The sequence below is a fragment of the Nelusetta ayraudi genome, unplaced genomic scaffold (assembly GCF_046127955.1).
Source record: "Nelusetta ayraudi isolate G7.1 ecotype Tasmania unplaced genomic scaffold, CSIRO-AGI_Nayr_v1 ptg000059l, whole genome shotgun sequence".
NCBI classification, from domain to species: Eukaryota; Metazoa; Chordata; class Actinopteri; order Tetraodontiformes; family Monacanthidae; genus Nelusetta; species Nelusetta ayraudi.
The window spans coordinates 4,550,939-4,565,998 of record NW_027466109.1 but is presented as its reverse complement, the minus strand read 5'-3'; the positions used below and the strand labels follow the sequence as shown (position 1 = coordinate 4,565,998).

The 15,060-nt window shown below is 48.6% G+C and overlaps 1 protein-coding gene across 1 annotated transcript in view; it reads right to left on the bottom strand.

Moving 5' to 3' along the window:
* Positions 1 to 15,060, bottom strand: part of cpamd8 (C3 and PZP like alpha-2-macroglobulin domain containing 8) — a 38,593-nt gene that overhangs the window by 2,208 nt on the left and 21,325 nt on the right. The window contains exons 29-42 of the mRNA XM_076039653.1: positions 13,649 to 13,805; positions 12,971 to 13,045; positions 11,709 to 11,874; positions 10,921 to 11,007; positions 10,702 to 10,838; positions 9,925 to 10,080; positions 9,134 to 9,196; positions 7,632 to 7,921; positions 7,459 to 7,546; positions 4,430 to 4,504; positions 4,125 to 4,230; positions 3,810 to 3,920; positions 3,514 to 3,726; positions 1,631 to 1,705 (exon numbers count right to left, since the gene is read on the bottom strand). Of these exons, the coding sequence (XP_075895768.1) occupies positions 1,631 to 1,705; positions 3,514 to 3,726; positions 3,810 to 3,920; positions 4,125 to 4,230; positions 4,430 to 4,504; positions 7,459 to 7,546; positions 7,632 to 7,921; positions 9,134 to 9,196; positions 9,925 to 10,080; positions 10,702 to 10,838; positions 10,921 to 11,007; positions 11,709 to 11,874; positions 12,971 to 13,045; positions 13,649 to 13,805 (1,799 nt within the window). The remainder of the gene's footprint in view (positions 1 to 1,630; positions 1,706 to 3,513; positions 3,727 to 3,809; positions 3,921 to 4,124; positions 4,231 to 4,429; positions 4,505 to 7,458; positions 7,547 to 7,631; positions 7,922 to 9,133; positions 9,197 to 9,924; positions 10,081 to 10,701; positions 10,839 to 10,920; positions 11,008 to 11,708; positions 11,875 to 12,970; positions 13,046 to 13,648; positions 13,806 to 15,060) is intronic.

Sequence of the window (15,060 nt, the reverse complement as noted above, 5' to 3'; positions counted from 1 at the left end):
CAATTATGTTGAGTCCAGATAATCTGATTTTATAATTGCAAGTGTGGCGAGGAAGAAATTTGCGCGCGCGCACGCACACAGACACAGACACACGCGCACTCAGGCAAAAGTATAATTTACATATTTGTGTTAGACAAATGTAAAAGTTGATCTGTCCAGAGTGCATTGACATGACAAAATAAAATCAAGAGCCAGATGAAAGGCTGCAGCATGTTCTCACGCTGCTGCTGCTGCTGCTGCTGCTGCTGTCCCTCGGCACAGGTTCGCTAATAAGACAAGTCTGCACAGGGAAGCTAATTCCAGAGCTTCAGCTTCCTCCGCTCTTCCAGTGGAAACTGTCATTTCCTTGGCACAGGCCGGCCTCACCTACAACGCTCTGAGCGCACTCTGTGGGCATGTCTGCAACACTGTAATGGTTTCTAATGGCTGCACTCGAAGCAACATAATCATTACCGGGGGCGGGGGGGAGTCGTGGCCGCGTTACAGCCGCACGCCGTTGATTGCGAGTGCATGTAATTTGCTAGCATGCAAGACGTATGTGTGTGCGCACACACCTATAAATGTGTGTGTGTGTGTGTCCATAACAGCATTCCTGTGGTGAGTGTGAAGTGTTAGCTTTTGTACGGAGGAGGCCTTTGACTGAGAGCGGCAGCTACTGGGAGCTGCAGGCAGGGAAACAAGTCAGTGCAGGCTTCACACACACACACACACACACACACACACACACACACACACACACACACACACACACACACACACACACACACACACACACACACACACACACACACACAGCAACTTAAAGATGAGTCAGGACTCCTGTGTAGGTACAGCAGGGTGAAAGTACAGAACGCACCGCATTTGTGCAACTTGTGAAAGCACGCAGCGTCTTTGTGATTCTTGCTTGAAGAAAAAAAAAAAAAGAAAAGAAAAGAAAGAAGAAGAAGAAACGCAGCTACCAACTCCTTCCACGCGCGCAGCCAAACATTCTATGAGAAATTCCCTGGCTGCCTCTCCGGAGGAGGCATTTGATCTGAGCTCATGGCACAACAACAATCAAGCCTGCAGGGTGAAACGTGTCCACCTATTTATCACCCTGCCGCAGATGCATGATGTGGCTGCGGGGGAATGTGCCGCCGCAAAAAACCCCACCTCTCCATCCACTCGTCCCCTTCTCAACCTCTCCAACCCACCATTTAGCTTCTTCAGCTCCATTTTTCCCCCTTCCCTCGTATCTCCTGCGAACCCCAAGGAGCACAACTATGTGCTCCCTCTTCCTGCTTTTGTAAATATCCCCATCACATCAGAAAAAAACCACAAAGTGCAATATAATTTATTCACCAACGATGTATTTTTACAGCTTGGATTTAACCGATATGGGAAGCTAACACTTGTTAAGTAATGGTTGCAGGGTTGCACTGATAAGGCGTGCAAATTTACTGCTGACGCAAAAGCAGTTAAACGAGAAGGCCGTCATTAAAAGCACAACCGGCCACAGCAGTAAAAGCAACTTCGGGGGAGAAAAAAATACAAAAAATGAACAAAAAAAAAAACATTCTGCAGCTGCAGGTCGAGGAAGCCGAGCTTGGAAAGGAAAGGAGACACAAAGAGGAGAAGTTGCAGAACTCACCTGTGTGCACAGGTACCGAGGGCTGCTCCGTCTCCTGGATCGCCGTCGCCTGCTTGTCGTCCACTGTGGTCTCCACTGGAACACACACACACACACACACACACACACACACACACACACACACACACACACACACACACACACACACACACACACACACACACACACACACACACACACACACACACACATCAACATCGCTCTCATGTGCTGCAGCAGAGCGCCTAAATAAGCGGTAATGAATTCAGCAGAGTTTCCCCCCTGACTTGCATAATCGAAACGCTGCCCGGAAGCATTATCCATCCCGCTGAGCAAAAAAAAACAAACTCCCCCCCGTTTTTTTTTTAATTTATTGGCAAAACAATGATGTACACTCAACAAAGTCTCAACGGAGGCCTGCATTAGGATCATTCCAAAAATAGCAGGGGCCTAACTGTGGCCACGGGGGCCGAGTGTGGAAACAAATTGTATCTTTTTCTTTTTCCAAACAGGGTTTAAAACGGTGCCATGACTCTGCCCCCCTACGCCAGCGTACACAAACAAACAAGGTCGGAGGCGGCCGCGGAAAACAAAAACACGATTCTTCTGATGACCGCGCCGGCTTCCAAACCGCCTGGCAGAAAACCGCAAAACTTTTCCCACCAAAGTTTTGTCTATGTCTCTTTTTTCGCCACCCCCCCAAACACACAACCCCCCCCACCACCACCCCCCCAATCCGCTCTACAATATGAAGGCTTCTTTGTTGTTGGGCTGTGCGTCGGAAAGGAATGTGACAGGGATTTTTCAAAGGGCTGGACAAAAGCACTCTGTCATTTGGTGAGCGCCCTGTAATCTGTAATATAGCAAAGGGGTTGGGGGGGGGGGGCATGGGGGGAACGGTGTTTAGCTCTCCTCAGGAAAAAAAAACAAAAAAAAACTCATCCAGTAATCAGCTCAGCACCTGAACAGCTGTTTCCGCCGGCGCAGAATTTGGCCGCCGAGCGGAGGAGCAGCAGAGATCCTCAGCGGCGCGGAAGCCCATTGACTCATCTGAAGAATTAAAAAGTGTCACAACGGACCAAATGCCAAGACACGAGAATACCCGAAGAACGCGGTGCTTGCTGCGAGTCTCGGTAGCTGACAGAGGTTGACAGCTGATAGATATTTTACTGAGTTTTTTTATCTGGGTGAAATGAAGTCCAGCTTCTGACCGATGCGCTGACGGTGGCGAAGCACATCTGTAGCTGTTCGGTGCGGAAACTCGTTAAATTGAAGACCAGTGCAGACATTACACCGGTGTTGTATCGCGCTCCAGTTGCTTTGTTTAGTTATTGTGCGACGAAAGAGGCTAACTGGAAGTTAGCGCGCTCAAAAGACTCATATTGCCCCCTAGTGTTGGGGAGGGAGGACACAGTCCCGTGAAAAATGAGAGTTTCTCAGCTGCATGTAAACTGGGACAAGGAAAGAAGTCAGATTAGACGAGAAACCCAAATTATGAGCTAAGAGTGAACATCTCAGGGTGCAGGGCGGGGCTACAGAAACAAAACAAACCATCCACGGCCACGGACGATTCAGTTTCCAATTAGCCTAACGTCTGTGTCGATGGACTGTGGGAGGAAGTCGGAGTGCCTGGAGAGAACCTACATGCGCACACACAAAAAAAACCCAGTTGGGAATCGAACCCATGACCTAGTAGCTGTCAAGTGACAGTTCTGCCCATCGAGTGGCCCCAAAATGTTTTTAGTTCATTGCAAAAAAGACTTCATAAAATGAGAACAACAAAGCTTTGACTGCTTGGAGTCTTTCTGTTTCCCTGACAGCCCGGACTTCCAGGACATGAACTAATTCCTAACTTGATCCTGGGAGTTGACGCTCAGGTCATCCGCGAGGCAAAGCCGTCTTACTCTGTGGACACTGGGACAGCGGGACCTGCTTGATGCGCGTGCCGTTCCGACAGGCGAACACCTCCATCTGGCACAGGTTCTGGTAGAGCTGCCCGTCCGACCCGCACACCGGATCCCCGTCGTAGCCGCAGTCCCTGTGGCAAGTGCAGCGCTCAAACTGCTGCTCCTCCAGGCAGCCAAACACGCTGTTGCACTGGTTCGCCTGTGCAAATCCTGCAAACACACACACACACACAAACAGATGAGAATGACACACTTTCAACATGGACATGTACCTGGAGACTCCTCAGACTCACCTGTCCACTGGTTGGTTGAGCTTTCCACTTCGTTGCAAGTCGGTCCGTCACACAGCTCCCGGGCCAACGGACTGCTCTCGCTGACGTTGTAAAAGCGGGTGGCCTCGAAAGCTGCGAGACGAGCACAGGCCTCAGCCGTCACGCGGAGACAGCGATGACACACATTCACAAAAAATAAAAAATAAAAACTGGGACTTCAACTTAAAAAGAATCCCATTTCCAGTAAAAAAGGAACTGCTTCGTAAATCACGGCGAGCGAGCCGGAGTGTTTTCCTCTTTAAAGAGCACTTCTTAAAATATTCATCGGAGGCACACCTGGTTCGTAGTAGTCGTAGATCTTGACCGGAACAGGCGCCGTCTTGCCCACGATGTATTCCCTGACAGCTTGGAAGGCCACACATGTCATGCACTGGCTGGGGATCTGAGGAGGAGGTGACAAATGGAGGACAAGAATTGGCAAAAACATCGTGGGAAAACATTCGGACAAACACTCGCACGGTTTTTTGGGGTTGTTTTTTGTTGTTTTTTTCCGTCTCTCCGGCGCGACACACTTTCTCTCTTCTTCGGCGGAGAGCAGAGCCTGTGGACGCAGCACTGTGTGGCTTTTGGATTCAGCTTACCTCATCAAAGTAGAACAGGACCGTTCTGCCGTTCAGCTCGTATCTCTTCAGGCCAACTCGCTTGTCCATCAGCAACTGTTGGGGAACACGCAGGGGGAGAAAAAAAAGACGCTCAGCAAGCAGAAAAACAGACGAGCGAATCTGTGCAGGAGGATTGCGAGCTGGCTTGTGTAAGTGATGTTTTGTGTCCGTAATGACGCACTATGGCGGCAATTATCTTTGGCTCAGCGGTTTTAAGTGTTACTCTGCAAAAAACTAAGTGCTGGCTACCAGCTCCACATGTAGCATGACTTCAATCTCTGGGCAGTAGACTGCACTGTAGCAATCGGCGGTAGTGCTGCAGTGCTCTGATGCTCCCACTGTTTAGGAATCGGTGAGAATAAGAGAATAATATTGTGACAAATCTTTGGGTAGTCCTTAGCAAGTTTTGAACAGAGTTAGCTAGCTAGAAGGTTGTGGCTTCGCTTCCCAGCTATGGCCTGTCTGTGTGGGGTTAACATGGGCTAGGTGCTTGCTCAGTGGCTAATACTATCTTGTTTTTCCCAGGAGATGTCAAAAAATTTTTTTTTATGTGATTCAAATGTTATAAAATAATAAGAAAAACTATATTGAATCCACACGAGGCGTACTTTAAATATATTGAAATATGTGAGTAAACCTCGAGTATCGTTTGAGTATCTCAATGTCAGGCTGAGTGTCCTGGTTGGCCAGGTGTGAACCAAAGACTATTAAAAACATGGTGAGCAGTGCCTCCTTGTTTGGCACTGAGTATTTAGGGTTGGATCACCTAATAATTCCAGAGTGCAGCGCCTCTGCTACTCATTCGAGGAGGAAAAATCTCACATCCTTCAGGGTGTGTGAGACAATCAGTGGGACATGAACCTATAATGTGTCTGCAAGGGTCCAAAGACATGCACGCTAGGCTAACTAGCAACTCTGAATTGCCCTTTGCCCTGAGACTGAAACGTCCCTGACTCTGCTGGTTAAAAAGGTATCCCGACCCCCGTGGCACCGTATTCACAAAGAACACACACACACACACACACACACACACACACACACACACACACACACACACACACACACACACACACACACACACACACACACACACACACACACACACACACACACACGTGGCTATATCTGCTTAATATCAGCGTGCGAATGGCTCACAGGGAAGCTGTTGACTGAAAATGTGGAGCGTGTGCACGGAGAGCCAGCAGAACTGAATCTCCCCACTGGGGGGATTTTTCCTTCTGTCAAAGGTGGCAGCCTTTGGACAGCAGGGGTTTATGAGGTGCTCAGCCTGAGCTGGCGCCACCGAGACACACGCACACACACACGCAGACGGGCGGGCGGGCGGGCGGGCAGACACACACACACACACTTACACGCGCGTGCGCTCGCCTCCTCACAATTGGTCTTTTTGTTTACACGAGGATTGTTTTCCTAGCGGCAGACGCTGCCAGTGAACTCCCGCTGCAGGAATCTCGGAGCTGCGCCGCGTCCCGGGATTACACATCCACGGAATAATCGTCGCGCTGGTGCGATAAGAGGGCCAGCGGTGGCTCCCGCTCGGTCGGTGTTGCTAATCACTTATGACTGCGGCTTTCATGGACGCAACTAGACATGACTGTAGAAGCCAAGCTTGCCACCATAAATTGAGGAATGTAAGTGGCAGTCGGGCAGGCGGCAGTAAAACTCCGAGGGAGGCCAGCGGGGTGTAAACTGAGCTTGTTAGCCACGACAACCCGGGTCAGCCTCTGCTGACACACTCACAGCAGCATGTGTGTGTGTGTGTGTATTAAATGTCCCCGGGAAGCCAGAGAGGTGGCTCCTTAAAACAGGGAAGCCTGCAGCCCAGGGCCCTATAAGTGACTGGTAATGAGGGGGAGAGGCGTGTGATGGGTCGCAGGGGAGCTGACCTGGATCCATCCCTGAAACCCAGGACGCATTTCACACTTTCTTAGCGACGGCACGACCCTCACTTTGACTGTCTGACAGATGCCTGCTGCCTCTTTGCTTCAGTCTTTCATTTACCGACTCATCTGTTGCTTCCTTTTGTCCTACGTAAGTCTTGATGGGGCCTACAAGACCAAACACACACACACACACACACACACACACACACACACACACACACACACACACACACACACACACACACACACACACACACAGAGCGAGAGAGAGAAGAGAGAGAGAGGCCCCCTGACCCTGGGACAGTGTAACCCCCACAGTGCCAGAGCACACTGGACTCTTGTAATCACCCCACACCCTCCAAGAAACCCCTGAAAAAACAAACCACGATAAACAATAAATAACTAAGTAAATAAATAAATAAATAACTAAACAAAGTCAAAGGCGGAATATTTTTGTATTAACGATCTTTCCTGCCGCTACGACACGCTGGAAGCGTGCGCGCAGAGACGTGAAATACTTTCACGCCGCACATGTGCACAACATGCAGCACTTGAGGGCCTGTTGACCATTGGAAGGAAGGAAGCCTCCCAGAGCTCCTGTTAACAAGCCCTCAGCACGGCGATGGAAAGCGGGGGGGCCAACGCTGCACTCCGTCCTGCTCCGGTTAATAATCCCTTGCTGAAGGGGTCGTTCGTATGTTAATGCCTGCCGGTGTTTGCTGAAGTGTGTTTCTACGGGGGATGCATGTGTGTGTGTGTGTGTGTGTGTGTGTGTGTGTGTGTGTGTGTGTGTGTGTGTGTGTGTGTGTTTACATGAGGCCGACAGTTTGCGAGGGAAACGGGAGGAATCTAATGAATTCCATGACATAATGCTTCTCAACAAATGGCCTCCAGATGTGGGCCGATCTCCTCGGCCTCTCGCTCCTCTCTACCTGCGCCTCTCGCCGGGGCATTTACCTGCTGACGGCCGAGCAATTTCTGAGCTAACGACAGCCTGCAAGTGCGTCTGTGAGTGTTTAGGGTAATGATTCGTCCTGAGCCTCCTGGAGGTGATGCTGATGAGGATGTTGGCATGAGGTGAGATTTTTTTCTTTTTTTTTTTACCCTCTCTAGACTCTCGACATCCGCCCGGAAGCCGGATATCATGGGAACTTCAATGACAGCCATGTTGGAGGAGCCTGAGTGGAGCCACCTGGACGGAGTGAGAAACATTCAAGCAAATTCTCCACTCTCACAACACACAAGGTCTTTTTTTATATTGGTAATTTTTGGCCAACCTGGCACAGACTTCTAAAGAAATTTGGAAGTCCATTTTGTCCTGGTGGGCCGCCGGGTCGTCGTCGTCGATGGGCGCCCGCCGCTTCCGGTTCAGCTCGGAGCGGTTGTCGGCTCGGCTCCGAGGGCGCGAGGAAGGGTGGCGTGGGGAAGAGGAGGATGAGGAGGAGGAGGAAGAGGAGGTGGAGGAAGGAGGCTGCAGGTGTCGCTCCTGATAAGGTTCCTTCAGGTCCACCTTGAGGTGGAAGGCCGGCTTGGACACCGGGTCGGGCAGGTTGTAGGACACGTCAATCTGCAGACACGCAGGCAGCCAAGGTGTAACACTATTAATGATTTCCTGTATTGTAACCGTTCTCCTGGAATACAGTGCAACAGCCTAACAAGGTGCATTATTCAAAAATCTGCAGAAAAAAACAGGTTTGTTTGACCATCCATGTGTTTGGAAGAGGATAAAACAAGGCAACAGTAGCTGCGTTTCCATTACAGTTTTCGCGAAATAAAAGCGATATTTCTAAAACGTTGACAAAGTGCAATTGCGATTTGCAGGAGTTTCAATTGAATGGTGTGAATAATATAGGAGCTGTGTTTCAGATCAGTTCCACTGGCTTTATGGATCAGTGGATCCCTTTGTTGTTTTGGTTCATGTTGATGTTCACATTTGAATTTATCTGCATTCCTGTGTGTTACAGCGCACACAGAAGAAGAAACAAAAAAACTTTTATTGACACCCAGCTCCTCTAATATCCACAGCAGGGATCCAGTTCTGACTTTTTATGAAACTCAGCCCTGGTGAGGCCTTACAGTCATTCAAATATGCGTGAATGTTTTCATTTCTGCCGATCCTGAAGACCAGATCCTAACCTGGGCCATCATTCAAAAGGGCAACTTACCAACTTTAATGCTCTTTTAAACTTCAATTAAAAAGAAAAAAAAACATTCCTTGAACTTTGCACTTTTTGAGCAAATCATTCAGTCTCCTGGGAGTCTTTTGCAAAAATAATAAATAATTATTCCGCGGCACAGGGAAAACTCTCAACACATGCACTCTGCCCACAAAAACAGACACGGCAGCACAGGGAGATCCTTTGACTGCCTGTGTTTTATGAACACCCAGGTGCTGCCGGCCTGAGGGAAGGGCCGAGAGAAAGTGGGGAGGGGAAGAGTGGCGCGAAGAAAAAAAAAAAAAAAAAAGCAGTGTGTTTGTGTGTGAGAGGCTGACAGAGGACGATAAGATTGGAGGATGTTTCATGCATGGCAGGAAGTAAACGGCAACCTCTTTTTTTTTCCAAGGGGGGGCCGCAGGAATAAACAGACACGATCAACACATTCCAAAAGTGGATAAACTCTCCCAGATTAAATCCTGCTTACAGGAAGGAATTTGGGGCATTATGGTGCAATGGCAATTCATTTACCTTTGGCCACATTTTGTGCTTGCTGAGGTAATCATTACACTTCCTCCCGGGGGGGGAAACAGACTGCAAATGTGTGTGTGCGCCTTCAGTACCTGCATGAGGCAGCAGCCTTCTCCTTTAGCGCTGACAAAAAGCCCCGTGGGGATACTGGGGATCTGAAAACAAGAGCAACACAGAGGGAAAAAAAATGCAAAACAAAAGAGGGTGAGAGGCTGCAGGAAATGTTGAATGAGACATTTGCCGAGTGAGTGCACGACGCAGACTGCTGCACCGCCACTGGGGGTGGCCTGGCTACAAAGCAGCAGGGCTTTAATTGCCCCCTAATTAAGCTGACACCCCTAATCACAGCGGGAGAGCAGACCGGGCCGAGGGGAGCGACTGCACTCTCACCTGAAGCAGCCAGTGCGGCCGCGCAGCAGCGCTCCGGCGCCAAGGCGCTTTACGTCCACACTGTGCAGTTTGTGATCTCGGGGCAAAAAAGTGCCAATAAAACACAGCTATTGAGTCAGCGCACCAACAAGGTGCTTTCGGGAAATCCAGCCCAGTTCAGCCCGGTTTGGTTTGGCAGTGCTAAAAGGTCCTGGCTACTAAACGGCCGGACATAGGAACACAGAGATTAATGTCCTGTGCCAGAGTGCGGTTCTGCTGCATAGCTGCTCATTAATCACTGCATTAAACGGAAAGGAGCTTTTGAAATTGCACTTAGAAAACCCTCCTTTGAAGTGGGGAAAATCCTCACTGTCATTAAAACTTTGCCTTACTTGTTATTGAAACGCAGCAGACTCGGAGCTATTGGCAGGACAAATGGCTTCTCGTGTCTAAACTCGATTGAGAAGAGCTTTTTCCTCATGCCCACCACCACTGTACGGTGCACTCCCATTACCCTGGCGCTCTGAAGGAGCTTCTTGTTGTCCCTGTTGAGCTCAAACGTCTCCTGGAAGTCCAGGTTGGTGGAGGCCAGCGAGATGGTGAGGTTGACTCCGCCCACATAGGACAGGATGGCGTACTCGGACAAGGCCTGCAGCGCCACGCAGGTGTCCTGCAAACATGGTTCAAGGCATTGTTTTTTTTAACATGCCAACGTTGACGTGAATGCATAAAATGAAATATCCCAGCAGGCCGGACTTTAGTGGAGCAGCCTTTAAAGTCTGTAAAGACTACAGATCCTCCAGATCCTATTTAGCCTTCTGTTTACAGTCTGCAGCTAAAAAGGCTCTTTTTTTTTCACTTTTTTCCCAAAAGTGGGAAAATGAAACAGCAGCAGATGGATGGAACTTATGGTGAACCACCTCATAGGAGAAAAAAATATATCATGGGATATGTAGAAAACATGTGCTTTAATGTCATTGAAAAAAATCCAAAGCAAAGTTACAACAAAATATGTGTCTTTGAACCCACAAGGAATTTAGCTCTTTATTGAAACGACTCTTAAAAGACAAAGAAAAAGAAAAAAATTGATGAAATACAGCTATTTTCGGGCCAGATTAAAAATCTCAACAGGCCGCATATGGCCCCCGGGCCGTAGTCTGCCCATGTCTGGTAGAGAAGCTTGCTATAATATTCAGATTGTATATGTATTATATTTAGAGTAAAAAACAACAATGGCAATAGATTGTATGAGCTTATCAAACAACCCCTGGCGGCAGAGAGCCGCGCCTACCTGCGTGGAAGAAAAGCCACCTAAGGAATTCCTCTGCTGGGAGAGCCACTTGACCACAGGCAGGGCTGAGGCCACGTCGCCCAGCAGGGTGTAAGTCAGGAGACCATAGGCAGTCATTTCCACCTCGGCCGACACCACTGGGAACCAAACAAGTGTTACGCAGTGCGTTTTAGTTTTGTCTTTGGACCGTCAAAGAGGTTCAGTATGTGTGCGGCATACCTGACTGAGAGAGGCCATCGCTGAAACCCATGAACGTGTCCTCGTCCGTCATGGTGCTGCCGGTCAGACTCCAGTGGGTGAGTCCGTCTACAAAGTCACACACAGGAAGAGTAAAGTCTCATGGGACACGATGCTACAGTGCTAATCGCGTTCAACACTTCCCAATCCCAATAATCGTGCAATGCATGTGAAGGTTATTTCATTTAAAAGGCTCAGTGTTGTGCAATCAATTTACCAGTGGTAACCTAGTCTGTCAACGAACTTCCCAGAGATGGGAAAAGTCCATCTTAAAACTGAGCTTAGCAGAAGGCTGTAAACAGAAGGCTTTTTTTATCTGCAGAGTTCTTTGGACAAATAATCGTACACTGCTGCTTCTCTAGCCCGGATGAAAAATGGAGATCTGGAAACAGGTGGGACTATTAACTGAGAATGTTGTTGCAAAAAGCTGCACAACAACCCTGCAGCGAGTGGAGAGAAAGGACAGGAAGTGGCCAAAGGAAAGCCAGTGAGATAAGCAAAAGGGGGAAAAGGAGGAGTGGACTCCACCGCGTGCAGCTCCTCTAATGGTTTGCACTCTCGCAGAAGATGTGACCGTGGAAATATGCAAAATATTTCCACTTTTAAACACGCTTGGATCGTGCATCATCCTCGTTGTCACGCAGCGCTTCCGCTCGGCACTTCAACCCCGTGCCTCGTGTCACCTGTGGAAACATCTGCGGGCCAGGCTGCCAGACCATAAATAGGGGGAATGTGCGGTGACGCACTGGCGATGTTTGCTATGGAACTACCTTGTGTGATGGCCATGTGGTTGAGGCGGTGCAGGGCCACCGGGGCGTAGGGGCTGCGCAGCAGAGCCAGGGCGTACGCGGACAGGGCCGTGGTGTACGGGTCATCGGCCGAATAGGTATTCCTCTCCAGAAAGCTCTTGGCTTTGGCCACGGCCACCTTCTCCTCCTGCCGCGCCGAAGAAAAAACACGCGCGAAGGTGATGACAGATGTGAACTTGAACTTGGTGAATTTACTTGGGAGTATTTCTCAGCCCGCGGCTCAGAACCTGCTTCTTTTTAAATGTGCAAATGCCGGGTTGAGGTATGACTCTGCTCTGAAGGCAACTCATGCGGGATGCAATAAACAGGACTGCACAGATTATTAGACAGATGAGAATTTGCGTACAATGGAGAAAACAAGTTTTTAAGTGCTAAAAGATGTGAATGGATCGATCAAAAACAATTACAACTGCTGTGTAGCTTCCAGGTGAATAGAACAGTGATTTAATCCTGTCCTCTTTCAGCCCTGACGTTCATGCTAGCCAATGGGACGACCCTTTGTGATGTCAAAAGGGGCACTGATACCTTCCACATACATACAACTGGTAACATTTAACTTTTTACAATCACTGAACTTCGAAGAAATGTGAAAAGTCCCTTGTGATGTCACAAAGTGAATGGTAGCTATAACCACTTCAGGTAAGTGATAAGACGGGTGTTCCTTCTGATTTCCAAGCATGTGAGAGGTCCGACAAAGCATTAGAAAATTGGTGAAATGTGGGGCCTTGAATGTTGAAAATAGAAAGATCAAACTGAACAACATGTTTACAGCTTATAATAAATTCCACTAGAGTGGAGTGCTTTCAAGAACACATTGTCGTGTGGAAAAGGTGGAGCAGCATGGGAGGAGGCGGCGGGAACCCGGTCAGGAATGCGAGCGAGGTTCTCTCACAGAACCTAATTGTCTCTGCACGCCAGCTCGCATCTTTTGATGTGGTCGGGAGCGCTATCAGATATTAATATTGGCCGACTGCCAGCACATCCATCTTCACAACTACCTGGAATGCACAGATACGTCCACACATGACCTGCACTTATAGCGACGGCTGGCTGGTGGGCTACGGTCGCTGCAGCTTGTACCTGCAGCTCCGCACCGATCAAAGGCTCGCAACGCTAAACTGCTGACATCATGAACCAACTTGTACTGCCGCGGCGTCTGATTCTTTGCATCGCATTCCCATCGCCGAGATCTCACACTGGGCTGTTTTTGTTGGACGGCCTACCTCGGTGGTGATCCCGGTCTCCAGGAGAGCTGCTACCACGTAGGCTGTAAGTGAGATCTTGCCGTGGATCCCTCCCTGTGGGTACAAGAAGAAAAAAAAAGCAGCGTTAATCTAGTTACGGATATAAAACACAATCCAACAAGTGAACAACACCACAGCTTTATAATCACTAGCTGACAAACTAGCTCTCTAACTTTGAAGGAGAGCTCAATCGCTAAGACTTCCGCAAAGAAAATCTTGCTCATCCATCCAGCCAGAATCCCACAGATGGTGTTTTAATCACTCTTGGACCTCATAACCAATCAGTTTTCTTTACAGATGAAAAGACAGCTGGCGTGACGGTGATAGGGCGAGCACTAAAAGCAGCAGCAGCTGCTGCAAAAAACGTGCTCGGACGTAGCGATAGCCACGTAGCCGAGCATCATGTTGGTTTCAACCATGAGGTAAAGCCAACTCTGTTCGTCATCGTTCCATCTTGGTGGAAAGTTTTCTAACCCTCTCCTGACACACAAATGAAAACTAAACATCCTTTTAAAGAGGGAATAAAGTCACACCAGAAGTTTCTAGTTAGAGGAAGTCACATGATTGTGACTTTAGATACAAACGACTCCAGAGGATTTTGGTGTGGCTTTCTTGCCCTTAGCCTCCTCCCTTGACCGGGATGTTAGCTGTGCGTACCTGGAGGTCTTTGTTGAGGATGCGTCCCATGGCGGGGAAAGAGCCGTCGTCTCTCTGGTGTTTGATGAGCCACGACTTGGCAGCACGAAGCTCCTCTGGGTCAATGAAGATGAAGCCACGAGACTGAGCGAAGGACTTCAAGACAAACGCAGTCAACCTAGAAGGTGCAAAGAAAATGGAAGACGAGTTAAAATTTCAAAGTCCAGCATTGCGAAAGAGCCATTCGACCTGGGATTTGAAAAAGACACTGGCAGTTCTCTTTGCCTATTTTGTTTTCTCCGCCTTTTAGAAAGCGTGTTGAAACATGCTGGAAAACAGCCCTTTGTGGTGTCACAAAGGGCACTGACACCTCCCCCAGGTGCTAGACCGCTTTGTTTTTGTCCTCTCCCAAACATGTGGAAGTTACAACAAGCAACAAGAACTTTTACAGGCAGCCATAAACAGTTTTTTTTTGGGGTGAAAAAAATCTTTTGAGGCCATGAAAAATAAACATGTGAATTGAATCTAAGACTAACGGAATAAAATGGGAAATTTTGATGTGCAGAAGGATTTAAAGCCGGAAAACAGAAAAGGAGTGTCCAGACTTTGAAAACCACATTGGGATGCAGTAATCCTTGCTTATGGTATTAGGTTATCCCATCAACTGACTCTCTTCATGTATCTCAGAGATTCCACCAAAAAAATAAAAAATAATAAATTCCAGTACTTAGACAAACACAGATCTGCTTGTCCTTGAGGTGCAGTACTGATAGTTTATGGGCCTTGGTTTTAGTGGGCCATGACGGAGAGGGACCAGGGGAACCGGCGAGAAAGGCCAAGGTCAGCCCCGGGGGGCACGGCTGAACTAATAAACACACACACACTCGTCCATAAACAGCAGACCTCCTGGTAGCGCTAGAGAGAGCTGCAGCCTTTGGCCAACAGCTTCCCAGCGCCACTGAGATATTCCATTACAGCACCTCTGACCACAACTGCCTGAGAGGATGAGGTAAGCTGCTTACTGAAGAAAGACAAGATAGAAACAAAGAGAAGAGAGAAAACGTGTCGCACTCTAGTTTATTTGTTTATTTTTTTTAAACACAGCTCCAAAGTGGGAGCGAGTCCAAAGATGAGCCACAGAGATAAGATAAGGAGGGGAAAAAAACCCCACCAATTTCATTAGGAGATACCTGGATCTTTATCTTCCCGTGAGACAAAAGTAGGGATGAAGGTCTCCAGGAATTTTTTTATAATGTTAAGTAATACCGTGTCACTGGCTTTGGACGCCGGGCCCGAGGGAAGAGGACTGGAGAGTGTAAATATGATTTAGTTTAGAGGAGGAAGGAAGCACTAGACAGGCTGACTTCCACCACTTGGCCTCCGGCTCTGGTCACCCTCTCTCCGGATTCTGCCCCCTCCCCTGCTCTGCCTTC